This window comes from Ceratotherium simum, chromosome 16 (genome assembly GCF_057802395.1).
Source record: "Ceratotherium simum simum isolate JZ-2026a chromosome 16, ASM5780239v1, whole genome shotgun sequence".
NCBI lineage: Eukaryota > Metazoa > Chordata > Mammalia > Perissodactyla > Rhinocerotidae > Ceratotherium > Ceratotherium simum.
The window spans coordinates 10,047,379-10,064,936 of NC_141915.1; the positions used below are offsets into that span (position 1 = coordinate 10,047,379).

General features: G+C 43.0%; 1 protein-coding gene across 5 annotated transcripts in view; it reads right to left on the bottom strand.

Moving 5' to 3' along the window:
- Positions 1–17,558, bottom strand: part of NDEL1 (nudE neurodevelopment protein 1 like 1) — a 36,741-nt gene that overhangs the window by 605 nt on the left and 18,578 nt on the right. For 2 of the 5 annotated variants that reach the window (XM_087440431.1, XM_087440432.1), the window contains exons 7-11: positions 16,817–16,908; positions 12,133–12,284; positions 8,597–8,631; positions 7,559–7,669; positions 5,026–5,118 (exon numbers count right to left, since the gene is read on the bottom strand). In XM_087440431.1, the coding sequence (XP_087296557.1) occupies positions 5,111–5,118; positions 7,559–7,669; positions 8,597–8,631; positions 12,133–12,284; positions 16,817–16,908 (398 nt within the window). In that variant the 3' untranslated portion in view covers positions 5,026–5,110. Of the gene's footprint in view, positions 1–3,866; positions 5,119–7,558; positions 7,670–8,596; positions 8,632–12,132; positions 12,285–16,816; positions 16,909–17,558 lie in introns of those variants that run through there. The other 3 variants (XM_004433083.3, XM_004433082.3, XM_087440433.1) reach the window with 3 other exon arrangements.

Below are 17,558 nucleotides of genomic sequence, written 5' to 3' on the forward strand. Positions count from 1 at the left end.
TTCATAGTTCTAACTGGCACATTTTTCTTAATGGTTCACAAAATAAAGGTGTGTCTTATAATGCAGTACTGTCTCCACTAGGCCGGTGCTGGGGTAGAGCTCGGGGGAATCTGTATTTTAAAATTTCCCCAAGTGTGACCCGTGGTCATCTGGCAGGTGAGGGAGCCCCTGCCTTGTGCTACGTGCTCAAATCTCGGAACTTCTCAGCACAGGTCTTCGGGCCAACTTGGGCAATGGAAGAAAATCAGTCTCATTGCTTCAATTTTTAAAAAATCAATTTGGGCAACTTTACAGAAAAATTTAGAACCCACAAATAGTAAACTATTTGTATCCTTTTAATTTCACTTCTGATTTTTTTTATAAAGCTGCAGTTAGCACGTTCATCTACTTTGTGTCCTTTTTCATTGGTCATTTCCATTCCCATGTATTAGCACGGCTGCACACTTAGGTTTCAGTGGCTCTAGGGTATCTTGTTCAGCTGATAAGTCATCCTGACCATTCCCCTACCATCAGACATTTATATTATTGCTATTGAAATGTATTTGTTCTTACTACCATGGGGTATTATGCAAAAAGTAGAAAGAGTTTTTATAGCTTATCACCTTGTTAGATTCAAGACTTACAAGAGAATAATTTAGTGACACCAATAATGTAAAAGTGTACCTAGTCCCCTAAATTCTAGGTGACCGTGTGATTTGCTGATTTTTTTTTCCTAGTTAAAACAATCACTTTTTTTGTGAACCAAAAAACAGTGTTTCTTAGCTCCCTCATCTACTGACAGGGAGCAATAGGGCTCTGAGCTAATTCAGACATCACTCATCTGTTTATCCAAACATGTGCCAGAAAACCTAGTGCCCAGGCCTGCCAGCCCAGCACCTTCCTCCCAGGCCTCCACCTACAAATCACGATCCAGGCAAGATCTCCGTATTTCAATGGGGGCAGCAGTCAAACTTTGACACCTGATTACAAACACCCCACGAGTAAATAAGTTAAATTTCTGTTCAGTTTGCATCATGTTTCCCTTGGTAAAAGCTTCAGAGCTGACAGGAAACACTAACATAGCTCCTGTGGCTGCAGACAGACAGCAGGATGAAGCATGACTCCAAATCATAACCCCAGGGGACATGGCACAGACCCTACTTGGTCCCCCAAAAGCAGCACTGTAAGCTTTATTCTGTTTTCAAATTTGCCTCTTCACATGCACTATCTTATAAAGGAAGTCTAGTACATTAATATTTACTCGATTGTTTTTCCTTAAAATTAAAAAAAGGCTACTATATTCCCATATATCATGTTTTTAATAGTCATGGGACCAGTTTTCAGATAAGTTGTTTTAAGTCATAGGAAATGATTTACAAAGATGCCTTCCCCCTGCCCCCATTTTTAGGAAAGAATCAACTAACACATTTATATTTTAAAGGCCAAGCTAGTGTTCTCAATTTGTTTCAACCTTTGGGGCAAATAGAGAAAAATAATTCATGAAGCACAAGTTGGAATGTAGAAAAGGCTTATCTTAGCATCTTCTAGGCAAACAGTGAAAACAACGTACTGCTTGGGCCCGTCCTCCTTTCTGGCTTTGTCCCACTAGCAGTGAGGCTGGCTGTTCTCGGTTTCAGCCAGGCAGGACAGATCTGACTAGGGGGTGCTCCCTACAGCTGTGGCTCCACCCCAGGACACCTCCCCTTCCCCAGAGGTGCCAGCCTCCACCTTGGCTCTCAGGAGACGCTGATGGCCTCTCTGGGACAGCTTCTGAGAGAAGCAGAGTCAACACTCGACAAGCACAGGATTGGGAGAGGAAGAAGGCTGGATGAACCATATTCCTCCTGCTGCAAAGGCTGTGCCAGCCCCCACAGCTCACCATTTCCAAGCATTCAAAATCAGCTCATCTCCTGGGGCACGAGACATTCAAGGCCAAGTGAGGCCTCAAGTTTGGAAAGCCGTAGAGTAGAGCAGAAAGATACAAGCTTATTTCCAATCCTGGCTTTTCTATGAACTAGCTGTGTGAGCTCAGGCCAGTCACTTAAACTCTGGGCCCACTTTCTTTTCTGTAAACTGAGGTAAAACCAGCTCACCCGGCTCTCAGGTCATCTATGTCTAGTTCTCAGATGCCTCACTTGTGACTCAACATCCCAGCTTTGGCTTCTGGCTCTTAACTGAGTTGGTGGGGTAGTTTCTGGCCACTCTAGACTGAAAGGAAGTGGAGCACTGGCTCCTACTCTCGTGCAGGAAGATGTTTCAGGAGCCAGACAGAGAAATGGGTGGTGAGATGAAAATAGCTGGAGGCAAGAGGCTGTCCTTCACCACCTAGAAGATCAGCCCCCTCCACGCAGGGGGGACTACTGCGTGGACCCAGCTCAGGGGAGGGCTCATTCCTGAAGGTTTCAGTGAGAGCCAGGTAAACCTGGGCATCGGGCAGCCTAGGAAGAGAACCCACTCAGAGGCAGGTGATAGGCTGATAGGCGATCTTTAACTGGACAGGCAAACAGTATGTAGTACCTTTCATGCCAGGTAGCAAATGCTCTATTTGAACAAGTGCAAAGTAGCATTTTGAACCAAATGATTCAAACAAAACTGAAAAGGAGGCCAGGGGAGTCAACCAGCTTCCTCATGGGGTCATATGCCAAGGGCTGCTGCAGCCATAAAACACTATATGTGGAGGTCTCCTCCTGAAAGGACTTGAAATAAGCCCAGCAGCACACTGCTGCCCTTTCATGGGCCTGGCCCGTCCTCTCCTGGACCCAAAGCAGTGGTGACATCCAGTGAAAGACAAGTGGGCCCTGTAGCTAGGGCCCCTCCCCCAGCCACCAACTGACTGAACAATTGACAGAACCGTCTGCATGAGATGATCCCAGGGGTGTTCAACTGGAAAGGTACTGAGAAATCACTGGGGAGCCAGAGACAGGATTCAAGACCCCAGAACTCATCCTTGCTTTAACTAGAATAGCTCTGCTTGCTATGTTTTAGATTTGGGGTTCCTGCATAAACAAAGAGGTCTGCTAAATGTTTAAACCTCTGATCTAATCCAATCCTTCCGATGATGGCTGGGAAAGAAGCTGGGAGTAGCTGCCCACCAGTAACAGACGTGGAGTTTTCCTCTCAACTGCACGGCCAGCACTGCACACCACTGCCAGTGTCCCTTGGTGAATCAGCTTGCAACAAAACCTCCAGGAACCACTAACAGAAGATATCCCTGCCCACATATTAAAGACAAGAAGAAATCTTTGAAAATGTATCCTATTTAAAGTTTCTAATTCACTTAGGAATTTGATTCACTTACTTTTCATTTACTTACAATTTTAAAACTACTAACTATACTGTTTTATGCTCTTTGTTATAAGCAGTGCTCAGAATCTGAGACATTCGTACGGACCCCCAGTTTACACGTTCCTCAAGTCCAGTCAGCTTGTGTCTTGCTACCAAACATCTGCTACCTTCTCTCACTTGCTAGCATCAATCTGAGGGATGAGGAGAGAAGCCCAGGCCCAAGTAACTTCTAATCCCAGAACACCAACACATGTCATGAAAGGCAGCAGAGCTGCAGGAGCAGCTCCTGGATCCATCGCAGGTACTCCCTGATTTAGCAGGCTGGCTCCCACAAAGTCCAGGTCCTTCCTCCCAGACCTTCACATGGGGCCTGGGCTGTTCTCATGCTGCTCCTGGAAATCACAACTAAGAGGAGAAACTAGCACCAAGAATCAGCATGAGAACGCCCACTCAGTGCACGAGACATCTCCTGAGGCCGCCCCACTCCACAGCTGCTGTCCATCCGCGTGTCCCATGTCAGAGCAGAAGTGACATTTGAACCTGGCTTTGTAACTCCAGCTCTTCTCTCACAGGATGGCAGAAACTCAATAAAGCAAGCTCAATCCTTTTTTTCTGTGAAATTTATTGTTTCCACATTAAAAGATTTTTTTGAGGGGAAGTATTTTCTCTTTTTTTAACCACATGATGATCCTATACAGCTGCCCAGAGTAGGACACCATCTTAAGTCATTAACATGCCATATGAGTTCTGAATAAATAAAAGCTACAAAGCCCAAGTTATATACAAATATCTTAGGCAATAATGTTTACAAACCTATGTACAATAAAACAAATGTAAACAGTAAATGCAGCATGAGAGTAATCAAAGGATGCACAGGGACAACCACTTATAGTCAGTCTGCCCCCCAGGAGCCAGCAGCGGCCAGCCCCTGGAATCAGGCCACTCAACCCTTCCTAACATAACTGGACAGGCCCTCAGAAGACAAAACAAAAATGCTCGGAAGATGTCATTTAACTGAAGGACCAAAAAGCTGGCGAGGAGGTTGCCACCACCCTCCGTCCCGAGTCTGAGGCACATGGAGGAGGAGGAGACAGCACAGAGGCCCAGCCCTGTGTGTGCCCAGGCCTCAGAGGCTCCTGCCATCTGGGGCTCAGACGGGCATTGCGCTGCTCTGGAGGAAAGTCTATGGAATGATAACTGCTAAAGTAAAATCAGAAGGTGCAGAAAATGTTCCCTAATTCAGTGACCTTCCTGACTCTTTGCCAGCAACAGGCCCAAACTGTGGGGGGTGGAGCTGGGGGACACATGATCATGAGCACTGAAGATGCCTGAGTGGGAGCTCAGAAGAAGGGCACATGTCGACCTGATTTGGGGGAGAACTTCTAGAAGATCTGCAATGTCCTAAACACAACTAAATCCTATCAGTACAGCAGGGTGAGGCTATGAGGCAGGTGTGATGAATGGGTACTTCTGCATCCACTGACCAAGTAATACACGTATGTATCACCTTGTGACCCACAAAAGTGCAATCATGTGAAACCAACGGCACTACGGCGAGAAGAGAAAATAGCCAGTATTGATATCGCGCAGAGTCCTGGGACTGGGCAGGGCCCAGCAGCCGCCACTGCATGCAGCCTGCCCTCTGCCAGCGGTGGGGAGGCAGACGGAGGGGCACAGGCTGGGCCCAGGCACCGAGGGGTGAGGCGTGGGTGTCCTGGGTTGTTGGAGGGGGCAGGAGCCCCCACCTGGAGGCCGGGCACTCACACACTGAGAGGCAGCATACCCGGTGCTGACGACGGGCGCGAGGAGCCCAGACCAGGAGGAGGAGGAGCTGGGTCAAAGCCGTTTACTGCCCTGTGGGGGTGACCAGAGCAGAGAAGAGAAGGGGAGGGGGAAGAGAAAGAGAGACTGTCATTTAAAATCACTCAACATACAGCAAGAAATTCATTTCCTCTCTAAAACTATTCCTCTTCCTGGCCCACAGTAGAATCCTGATGGCCCAAGGGAGAGTGGCTGCCTAGAAAGCATCAGTTGGTTAGAGACCTGAGAATTCAGTGGTCCTGGGGTAATGAGACTGTGTGCTCCCTTCTCGGCAACTTCATCACACCAGCCACCGCAGCCACAGCCCTGACTTTTTTCCCCATAGAATAGGTCTAAACGTCTGCCAGTAGGGAACTAACTAACTAAATAATGGTACAACTAAACAATGAAATATTACACGGCCATTAAAAACACATTCCACAGAGTTCGTTAAGAGCATGGGAAAATATTCAGAATATAATTAATGCTAGATGGAAAAAGAAGTAGGTTACCAAACTGTATACGTTCAATGATATAAGGGAAAAAAAAAGTGGTATATATTCTAGATTCTAGACTATAGCTCCTTATATAGATAGACATTGCTATCTATGTAGCTAAATCTAGAATGTGTGGGGATACACACATGAATACATATATGCACACATACATATATGTACATAAAATCATATATATTGTAGAAGAAAAATTTAACAATAGTTACATTTTTTCCCCTCTGGGTTATGGGTGAATTTTGTTTACTTTATACTTTTTTATTGTTTTCCAAATCTCCCACAATATATATGAATATCTTAATAAGAGAAAGAAAAATAACTTCTTAAAATTGTTCAGCAAGCAAAGCTGGATGAGTAGGCTTCTCTGCAGACTCATGAGCAACCAGACCACCAGCCAGGACCCAGCACCCAGGCCCAGTGATGCAGAGCACCCCACCCTGCCCCCCCCACCTGGCAGCACAGCCGAAGAAGCAGTGAGGGAGTGAGTGCAAAGCCTGGAACCTCTCTCAGGAAGCCACTTCAGCCACTCCATCCTGAAAAACTTCCTAAGAAAACCCGTCCCACTAGCAATTTGAGAGATGCGGCCAACTGCAAGGGGCCATTCTGCACCACACATGTGCACCACTGTCCCCCTAACCTACTCATCAGAGGGAGGGGCCCAAGGAGTTGAATATAGACTAATGGAGAGAGGTTCTTTTAAAAAAATGCAGACACTCTCCCCACAAAGATGACTGTTTTGTACACTGAAGAGGTGAGCGTGATCTCAGAGAAACAGGCATGCAGTGAGACTTGACAAATGACCCTTGACTACTTTGAAGAAACAGAGTTAATGTCTGAAGAAACTAACCTCAGAGTATAGATTTCGAGTTTGAAATCAAGCTATCCACCCACAGTCTAGGAGCAACAGGAGGGGCTCTGACAAATGGCATTTCTCCCTGCTGTACACTTTCCCACCTCTGCGATGCACGCCCAGGATCTTCCCTTTTCTTTCTGGGCTAAGGGAGATCTGACACTTGAGCTTCATCACATTTGAAAACTTCAAATCATCCCTCCCCATTCTCCCAAGGCTATACGCCTGTGCCTCTTCTGGGGGCAGAGGCCACATCCTACAGGCCATTGCAACTCTCAGAAAATAAGCTCCATCTGTCATTTTTCTGGCTAGTCCCAGAGCCCCAATGCCTGCTTCTCCTAGAACCTCAGGGAAAACAAGGCAGGTCTCATAAATGGCCTCAGCTTTGAGCATGTGAACATCAGACTCCCAGCCTCACAGAGCACGGCAGCAGGCAGGGCAAGCTGTACTACAGACAGCCCCCCAAACTTGGCAGAAAGGGAATACTGTTGGGTGCCAAGAAGAACCTGGCACCTGTTCTACAGGGGCGTGCAAAAGCGGCAACCATGAGGATAGCTCCACATGCAGGTTTAGAACTGAGATTCCAGCATTTTCAAGCTAGATGAACCTTTAAAGAACATCAAGTTCATTCCCATTGTTGTACAGCTAAGCAAACCAAAGCAAGAGAAGGTCCAGCCATTCACCTGAGCTCACCCCATGAGCCTGTCAATGGGGCAGTGGGGCCCACAACCTGCTTCCAGATGCCTAGGCCACTATCCTTTCCCAGTCTCCTCTGGTCAGAGGACACCTGATGGCCCTCAGCGAGCAACCACTTTGGTGCTCTCAACACAGGTCAGCTCATGGGAAAAATAAGCGATGCAATCCAGAATATAAAGGGAGAACAAGAAACTAGACAACCAATTTCTCTGTGTGGATGGAAATGGGAATTCGTGATTTGAAGACTGAATGGAGTAGAAAGAGAATAACCATCTACCAGGGTCTCACCTAGCACCTCTCTTGTGAGTTGAGAAGAGGGAGAAGAAAGCTGACCCGATAGGTGGGATTATCAGTCTGGTGAGGTCCCTTTTTCAGGGAACTGCAAAGCTGTGCAGTGGGGAGAGGTTTCCAAGAGAAGAAACACCTCCATACTCACCACGTTTGGTTTCAGCGAGCAGCAAAAGAGCCAAAAAAATGTCCCAGTGGACAACCCAGGACTGAGTGGAGAGAGAACGGGCAGGGATGCAGACACAGATCTGGGAATCATCTATGTAAAAAAGATTCCAGAAGGTATGAAATTTCATGGTCTTACCACCAAAATCTAGTTAAAGAGTCTGAAAAATACAGAATCCAGCTAAGAAAAGGTACCAAGGTCAGTTGTAAAATGGCAAGAGAAGAAGTGAAAAGGAGGAAAAAACCACCACATGTTTAGAAGCTAGTCAGGAGGAAGATACATCTCACAACAGAGATAAAGCATGGAGACTGAATCCGTCAAAGCAAGGACAGGTTCACCTGAGAGGGCGATAGAGAGAAGGACGAGAGAGGGCTAGAGCTACTTCCGGAGAACAGGCAGACACACTTCAGACCCCCAGTCTCCCTAGTGAGATGGAAAATGGAAGCTCAGCACAGCTCCAGCCAGCTCCAGTGCTCAGCCCAGGCTCTGCACACTGACATGTACGTTCCTGAAAAGTAAGGGAGAGCATATACACGTCCCCATCTCCCATGCCAATGTACTTTGGGAATACAAGAGTGAGCAGAGAAGGTCCACACAGGGAGGCTCCATTATCATTAGTGCCTGCCGTGAGAAAACAAGACCCTGGGTAACAGCAAGAACCCAAGTCCCACGAAGACAGTCCAGTGTGGTCCCAGGGCCTGACAGCAACCCTAGACCCACCACGGATTCCTGGCATCAACACTACAGTACCCTACCCTATCTCAGGAGTGCCATCAGGCCTGTATTCACAATCACCCCAGCACCACTACAACTAATTTGTTTTCGTTTTGCACAGCGGAACCAATAACAATGGTATATAATCAAGTCACACAGGAACTTGAAAGCTCACTCATGGGCTGTAAACTGATTAAAGCAGAGTCAGCCCCATGCAGTTAGTAAAACCAGCTTGTTAATGTGTCTTCCACCACACGCCATGATTGAGAAAGAATGAAAAAGAGCACAGCAGACAAATTCAGTTACCCATGAACAACGTGGGAAATATGACTTTTTCTTGCCTAATAAAAAAAAGGAAAAAACATTAAACAGTAATACAAATACTATTTTCACACTGTGCCCTAAAATTAGTCTATGCCTACCTACATAGCCCCAAAGAAATCAGACTGGCTTGCAAAATTAGGGTAAGTGATACATAAGAAACTAAATAAAAGCTATGGAGAAAAAAGAATGTTTTTGAGAGAACTCAAGTGACTGTACTACACATGAATTTGAATCCTTTCAGACGACTGATATGAAGGGCTATTAGTGGTTGGAGGAAACGAACACCACGTTGGAAGTAGGCCCAGCAAGCCATATTTTAGGAACTGGCAGAAGTGATCAGACTAGATAAAATCCTGATTCCAAGGAGCCCTCAAATAACCAGAACCTACAGAATATTTCAAATCCCATACAGCAACATATAAGAAGATATATTGTTTTATGTGGTAAGGCCTCACTGCATCTGAAGATTTTGAGGGAGGTGGGAGGGCGGGGTGTATACACGTACATTCATATACACGCACATGCACACAAACCTACTTTAACTCTTCCCCACAAACAATGCTCCTATAGGAGGACTCTAGAAGCCCTAGTAAAACTATGGAGACAGTACTACCTACAGACAGACTCCTTAGGAGTGAGAGGTAAGGCAGGCAAGTTCTAGAACAGAAGGCTTTTTTTTGTTGCTGAGGAAGACTGGCCTTGAGCTAACATCTATTGCCAATCCTCCTCCTTTTTTTTTTTTCCCTTTTTCTCCCCAAAGCCCCAATAGATAGTTGTACGTCATAGTTGCACATCCTTCTAGTTGCTGTATGTGGGATGCCGCCTCAGCATGGCCGGACAAGTGGTACGTCGGTGCGCGCCCGGGATCCAAACCCGGGCCGCCAGTAGCAGAGCGTGGCTCACTTAACCGCTAAGCCACGGGGCCGGCCCCACAGAAGGCTTTTTAAAATGGAAAGCTTTTTCTCATGCTGAAACTACAAGCTACACTTCTATAAGAACTGACATGTTTTTCTTTTAACCTGCCAGATTTAATAATGGAGCTGGGAGTTGGGACATTCGCCCCCCTTCCTTTTATAGCTGGTACATGACATCTTGGTTTTATCAGTCAACAGGTCAGCAGGAAGAAAGGCCAGAGGTAAACAGCCAGGCAGGCCAGAGCCAAAGCAAAGCAGCCAGGAAGTAAGAAGACAGAGAAACCCACAACAGAGTTATCCTCAGGTATATGGTGACCAAACAAACGTAATATTTGAGTGTGTTTATACAATCCATTTATCATATAAACTAAACCCTTGCAAAAAGGCCAGACCACAAAAGCGTATTTAATTCTTAATACAAACAGTACAATTAAAAATTTGTTCTATTTAAACCAAAACTAAGTATCATCTGTAACTGCTTCTATCAGGAAGCACCTTTCTAGGTTGGGTGCAGGAAATAAAGCCTACACCTGCATATAGGACGCTCCTCAGGGGACAAAGACTCCGTCACAGTGTCCAAGGTCCACTCCTAGTTTCAGGTTACACTGAATCCTCTGCATCTACCTAGGACTGGGTTCACCTCTGGGCAATCACTGCCCTGGTGGTCTGCATCAGGGGTGCGGTGGAAGCCCGTCTCTAAGGACGACAGGAGCAGTGAGCCTGAATTAACAATGCTATCCCTCCTCCATCAGGGCTCTTCTAAGGTCTTGCTACGTGCAAAGGCATCTGTCCGACCTATCCACTTAATGGTTCACGCCTGTTCTCACGTCATAAGGTGCTCAAGACCCACCAAGAAATACGATTCCAGATAGAGACTAATAACTACTCTATTGGAGGTAATTACAAGTTGTAGGAAAAAATACTGGGCACTGTTTCTGACACTCATGAGAACTACCTCTTTTTTTTTTTTTTTTTCCCCAAAGCCCCAGTAGATAGCTGTATGTCACAGCTGCACATCCCTCTAGTTGCTGTATGTGGGGCACGGCCTCAGCATGGCCGGAGAAGCGGCGCGTTGGTGCGCGCCTGGGATCTGAACCCCGGCCACCAGCAGCGGAGAGCGTGCACTTAACCGCTAAGCCACGGGGCCAGCCCTGTGAGAACTACCTCTAAACTTTCCCTGTACTGTTTGGGGGCAATGGTATCTCTAATGTAAATATATCTGTTTATTTCATTTACCATTATAGTATAAAAATGAGAACTCCTCAAGGTTGCCTGATATCCCTAAACCTGAGGAAAATTAATTTTATTTTATTCTTACTCCCCCTGAGGAAGTCCAATAGTTAGACTAAAGTTCCGATTTATATATTGATATTTTAGATTGTGCTTTTAATGAAATGTCTATAAATAAAGTTCTGATTTATACATTGGTATTTTAGAATGTGCTCAACACTTCAAGGTAGAATTCTCTAAAGTGAGAAAGAGAGAAAGCAGGATACTCCAGTCCACAAGGATGGACAGTAAGCAGCTCTTTAGAGCAGACTGTGTGCCAAATCAGGTCCTCCACAGATGCGCCACAGCTCTTGAGGAAAACAAAAAACACCAGCTCCTTTAAGAAACTGAAAATTTCTAGAGTTGTATCTGCATTGCTTTCGCAGGACAGTAAGAAGGAACAGCCTCTACGACTCAAAGCAGAGACAGTGGCAAGGGATCATGCTGCATTGCTGTTCAAGTAACAGCGACTTTAGGTAACATGGTCAGCACCCCCAGACCACAGGTCCTAACTAGTTACCTAAATAAGGCATACCCATACCAGAGTGTAACCATGCAGTGTTTTGTCTTTTATAAATTAAGGTAGAACAATATGCACTGACATGGAAAGACACTGGCAATATAAGTCATGATAGGTATGTTGCAGAGCAAAATTTAAAGTATAATCCCATAAATTTTAAAACTGTATAGTAGATGCAGTAAAATATGATTTTATATGCCTAGGAATAATTGTAAGGATGCAAAAATAGTGTGAAAACAGAAAACATTTACTTTTTACTTTATATACTTCTGTACCAACTGAAATTTTTTTTGCATTAAGGACGTATTGCTGCTGCTTCAATCTTAAGACAATTTCTTTTTAATTCTCAATTCCCCAAAAAAATATCTTCACATTATACGAAGGCTGTGTCTCCGAACCTGTATTTGATCCAGTGGTTTTACATTTTTTTAAATCTTCAGTCAGGGGCTTTGTTTCAGAGGTTGTATATACATGATCATGGTGTTCTCTTCTACCCTTAACAAGTATTTTCTAAGAAAGTCTAGTAAGCCTATAAGCACCTTGAGAACAAGGACCATATCATAGTCATCTTTAATCCCTAGCACTGCTGCCTTTCAAGAGACTGCTTCCCAGGACAGAAGCTTCCGAGTCAGGGTTCCCAGAGCAACAGACTCCATGGAGACTAGAAGACAACAACAGATTTCACGTCCCCTGGATAACAGGCTTCAGGAGAGTTCATCAAACTGAGTTTACCTTTTCAGAGCTTCAGTAAGCTCACTTACTAATGTGCAACTCTACTACTCAAAAAATTATCATTTAAAATTTCTAAGACTTACCCTTTGTCGAAGAAAGATGTGTGCCCTGATCGAGAGAACTTGGTGCCGTTGCTATTCATCACCCCACAGTTAACGTTCCCTGAAATATAGGATTTTCGTGATGCTTGGTCCTTTGCAAAATTCCTGCAAGCTGCTAATTTGGATTCTAAAGCCTACAAAATGAAAAAGGAATGATTTGGTTGTCAAAACAGTAGCTACACATAAAAATTTGCATTTCAAACCATTTCTATTTCGAGACTCAAAACTTACTCTCTCAGTTGATAATGGTAGCTATTTAAGCCATAATCAATCACCTTTCTAATAGAAAGAGGGAATGTTTGTGCTGACTCCCTGTCTACTGAGCTCAGAATATTTTATATATTCCTCTCAGTATTACTAAGGGATACAGATATAATCCTTACCCTATAACTAAGACAAATGTGGCACAAGTATATAGAGACGGATCCCAGGTCTCTTGGCCCTATCCATTGTTTCTTTCTGAGCTGTGGGCTGTTTGTTAGTTGGCTAGCTGGGGATGTGTGTCTGTTTGCTATAAAGAATGCAAAAGCATCGATTGAGAATTTTTTTTTTAATGTAGCCAATTCTTTTTATAGGGCTTCAGTTTGTTTCTACTGCACCATAATGGATAAGTGCATTTACAACACCTCACACAAAGTTAAAAGCTATTCTATTTCTGAAAGCACACTGCAAAATGTCTAACTGATACCCTTTGTCTATAATTAAATAATTCACCTGAAAATGACACTGGCCCTTTAGCATTTATCTCTAAATTGGGTGCCCTTCTTAGCACCTGTCACCACAACACCTGGACAGTGCCAGGCTCTACACACAGATGACAAGAGAACAGGAGTTTCTCATCTATTTCCATCACACACAGATATCACCAACTCCCCCTTTCCCATAAACACTTTGACCAAATCAAACCCCTCTCCCTGAAAAAAAAGGGGAGGAGGGTATAATCCATGCCAAAAATTAGACAAAAGACAAAAAACAGTCCATTCCTATTATCCATGACACTAGGGATTGAGAATGTGGATAAATTAAACTTATGGAAAACATCTATTTCACTTTGAGAATCCTCCCCCCATAATTTCAATAAGAGCTGTTAAAAATCAGCAACAAAAACAGACTGAAACTTTTCTCTTCTCCTTTCCTATAACAAAAGTAGAATGACCTAGTAAAATAACGACAGAAAGAAAGAAGAGAGGTAATGACCTTGTAGGATAAGCTCTGAATAAGCATTATTTCAGCAACTTGTTAAATATACAAATACATAGTAAAAATTGAGAGCCATTAATTTCCTATATGTAAGACACTCATTCTTTCATTCAAATATTTGCTAAGCATCTATCATATAGCAGGCGCAAGTTGTGTTTGAGGCGTCAGTGAGACATCCAAGTACAGTACTGGGCCTGGCACTCAGGGGAAACGAGTGGTCTAGAAATCAAGATTTAGAAGATACGCACACCAGGTAGTAGATGAAATCATGGTTGTGAACGAGAAGATCAGAAAATCAAGGACAGAACTCTGAGTAAAATCAACACTGAAAGGGTGAGCAGATGAAACCCAACAAGATGACAAAGAGGAATGTACAGGAAGGTGGAAAGCAGACATGACACAGCATCAGAGAAGCAGAGGAAAGAAGGCGTTTCCAAAAAAAAAGGGTCGGTATTGAATGTTTCAAGTAAAATTAGGACAGAACAGCATCCATTGGATTTGACAGCACTGAGATCAATGAGCAATTTTAGTGGAGTGAGCAGGAAACAGAGCCCAGACTAGGATGTCTGGGGAGTGTGCAGGCAGTTCAAGCTGCTAACAGTAAATGGAGACACGCTTTCAAAAAGCATGGCTGTGAAGGGAAGAGAGAAACAGGATGATGGTTAAAGAGAGATGGAGGGTAAAAGGGAAGAAGAACTGCTTTTATTTTTGCTTTTTAAGATTAAAAAATTGTGTATATAATATGTAATACATAAATATTATATATAAAGTATACATGTGTATAACATAATGTATAATACATAAACATTACATATAAATATTAACAAATATATAGTAAAAAGCTGAAGATATAGGAGAAATAAAGATGAGAAGGCTGGAAGGAATGAAACCCAAAGTACAGAGAGACAAAATTAGCCATGGGCAGGAATCAGATACTTTTGCCAGTGAAATAAAAAGGAAGAATGGCTACAAGCAGAAATAATAATAGGAGAGTAATAAAATAAGGTAAGAGAGGAAATCAAGTAAGTTTAAATCAGATAGCCCTGATTTCTCAGTGGAAGAGGATGCAAGAGTGGGGATGCGGCTTTCAGTTCAAGTCAGTAGAGAAAGTAGTGCAAAGAAGCAGAAAATGAAATATTCATAAAAGCATGCGGGTACTGGCGGATGACAGCAGACCAAGAGTTTTGATGACATCTTAGAAGACAGGCTGTCAGCTGAATAGGTGAACCATGCAAGGACTCCAAGTTCAACTCTCATGCACCATAACTGAATACATTACCTTAAGGTACTAAAGTAAAACAAACAAGGAACAAAGAAAGATGACAACGTGGGGTCCAGGAATAGGCAAAACCAACCCAAGAGCATAATGAAGAGAAATTCAAGGGTCAACAGTGCAGCATCCCTAGAAGCATATCAGAGCATTCAGCAAAGAGGGTGAATAAGAAGCTGGAAGATAAAAGACATATGGCAAAGAAAGGGTATGTTTCTTCCAGCCACAAGAAAAAAACGTAATTAGAAATGCTGGGAAAAAGAAAAAGGCATACAAGTCAGCTATGACACAAATATGAAAAAACCTAATATGATTTTGAATAAATGAAAAAGATCAAAATGCTTGAAACATCTGTTGAGTGGCACAAATAAAATGACCCAAGAGCCCAGCTCCTCCTCTATGATTATGCAGGAAATAATATATTCATGGGCATAATATTGTAGATGCTGTTGACTAATTTTCAATTTTCAGAACCAACCAATGGAGAGTTCAAGAAGGGACAGAGAGAGACACATACACAGGAAGTTGAGATATAATCTAATAAATTCAGAAACAGAGGGTAAGCATGTTACTTAAAATTACAAAAATAACCAACACAAGAACGAATAATAAAAATAACCAATTGGGAAGATGTGAGTTAAATTCTTCATCTTTTTGTTTAAAGATGATAAGTCAAGATACAGAAAAATAAGCACATTATTTTATAAATTTTATAAATACCACAACTCTTACAACAAATGGGATAAAAAATGGTTATCTTAGGAGTGAAGAAAAATTACTCTATGTACTGTATGAATGACAACGCACATTATCTTTTATACTAACTTTAAAATGCAAATTTAGAGTTAATCTGATGGTTAGAAAATAATCAATTTTACAAGCTAGAAAAGGTAAACACAGGACCTTGTATCTTGGCCTCCCATTTCTTCTTCATATAAAGTATAACGCAGTTTCTACTTTTTTCAGAAAGTGTCTCACACAAAAAAATAAATGAAGGGATCGTGGATGGTGGGAAGTTTCAGGGGTAGATTATTAAAAAAAGAGGTAAAAGTTCCTAAGGGAAATAGGATAGGGAACTGACTAATCCTAGAAATGCTAACTTTTATCATGGCTTAAATCTGCATGGTTATATAATTGTTTCCAGCAATCTGGATGTAGGGAAGGAATAGTCCAATTGCTTGACTGATCCAGACTGCAGGTCTCCTCCGTGGCCAAAGAGACTATGAGTCAATAGTGACAGAATAAGCGATCTGTGTGATCAGGGTTGAGTAGGAAACAAAGTGAAAGCAAGAAATGGCTAAAGAAAACAAATGGAGTGCTACTCTCGATAAGGTCAAAGAGTAGGTATTACACAGAGGAAAAAAAACAATAAGCAGAAAACAAGAATACAATTTCAAAAGCCCAACTGTTTTCTAGGGCTGGCCCGGTGGCGCAGTGGTTAAGTTCACGCACTCCACTTCAGCTGCCCGGGGTTCACAGGTTCGGATCCCAGGCGCGGACCTACGCACCACTCATCAAGCCATGCTGTGGAGGCATCCCATATACAAAATAGAGGAAGATGGACACAGATGTTGGCTCAGAGCTAATGTTCCTCAGCAAAAAGAGGAGGATTGGCAATGGATGTTAGCTCAGAGCCAGACTTCCTCACAAAAAAAAACACAAAAAACAAAAGCCCAACTATCCTGGAATATAAGGTTAGGGACAAGGAGACAGCACTGAAGTTGAGGTGGCCAAGGAGCAGTAAGACAGGCATGACTGAGAGCAGGAAGTCAATGCCCCCAATCAATGCTCAAGTCCTACAAAGTAAAAGCTCAAAGGATGACCAGGAGGATGGTAGACAGCAGCAAAGAACAGGATTAGAGGTGGTATAAGACATTACAGCAGGCCTCAGAGGAAGTATTTTAGGAAAAACTGGAGGAGTCATGATGTAGAAACAGCCATGGGGAACAGGAAGAATGCACAGTGGGAACTCAAGAGCTTGGCACACAGGGTCTTCTGCAGAGGCTCCGGCAAGCCCAAGCCCTGGAGGTGTTCATCTGGACCAGTCTCGGCCAGTCACTGGAAGCTTTTGCTTCTCCGCTTAATTACAGCCTTTACCACAGGAAGGTATCCTTTTTCCTTCCCTTATGTCAAATTAAGAAATAATTCAACACCTTGGCAGCTGAAACACCTAGTGATAAATAATTGAATGCTTACCCCTACTTTCCGTAAGAGATCCCCCACGATATTTAGTGCTGATATCCTAGCTGAAGGAGTTAGTGGACTGGTACCAAAACCGTTTGGTATAGCTAGAGAAAAACAAAAGGTGAGTGATTACCCTTGCAGTTCCCTTCTCATTTGGGTTTTGTTGTTGATATTACAAAGCACTATACACTCAATGAAAAATCAATATAGTATTCCAAACCATACAGTATTAAGTGGAGATACCATTCTACTTTATATAAACGTTTAATGTTTACCAGTTCTCCAATTGATGGATATTTAGATTATATCCAATTTTTCATCATCACAAATAATGCTAAAAGGTCATATATCCTTAAAACATCTAGACAAGTATCACTGGAGAAGAGATTCCTAAAAATAGAACTGCTGGGTCAGAAGATATGCCCATTTTTTTCACCTTAATAGATACTGCCAAAATGCTCTCTAAAGAGATTGTGCCAATATCAGCAATCTATATGGTGGTGCCCTCAATGTTAGACACTATCTTTTTTGTTTGTTTTTGCCAATTTGATAGTCATTTTGTTTTCTTAATAACTAGTCATTATCTCTTCTTCTGGAAATCATCTGTTTATGCTCTACACTTTTTTCTACCGGGTTGTCTTTCCTTTATCAATTTGCAAGGGTACTAAACATTATAGATACTCCTCCTTTCTCTTACATATGTTGTATTTCTCAGTATGACATTTATCTTATAAACTCTATGTTTGGGGGAGGA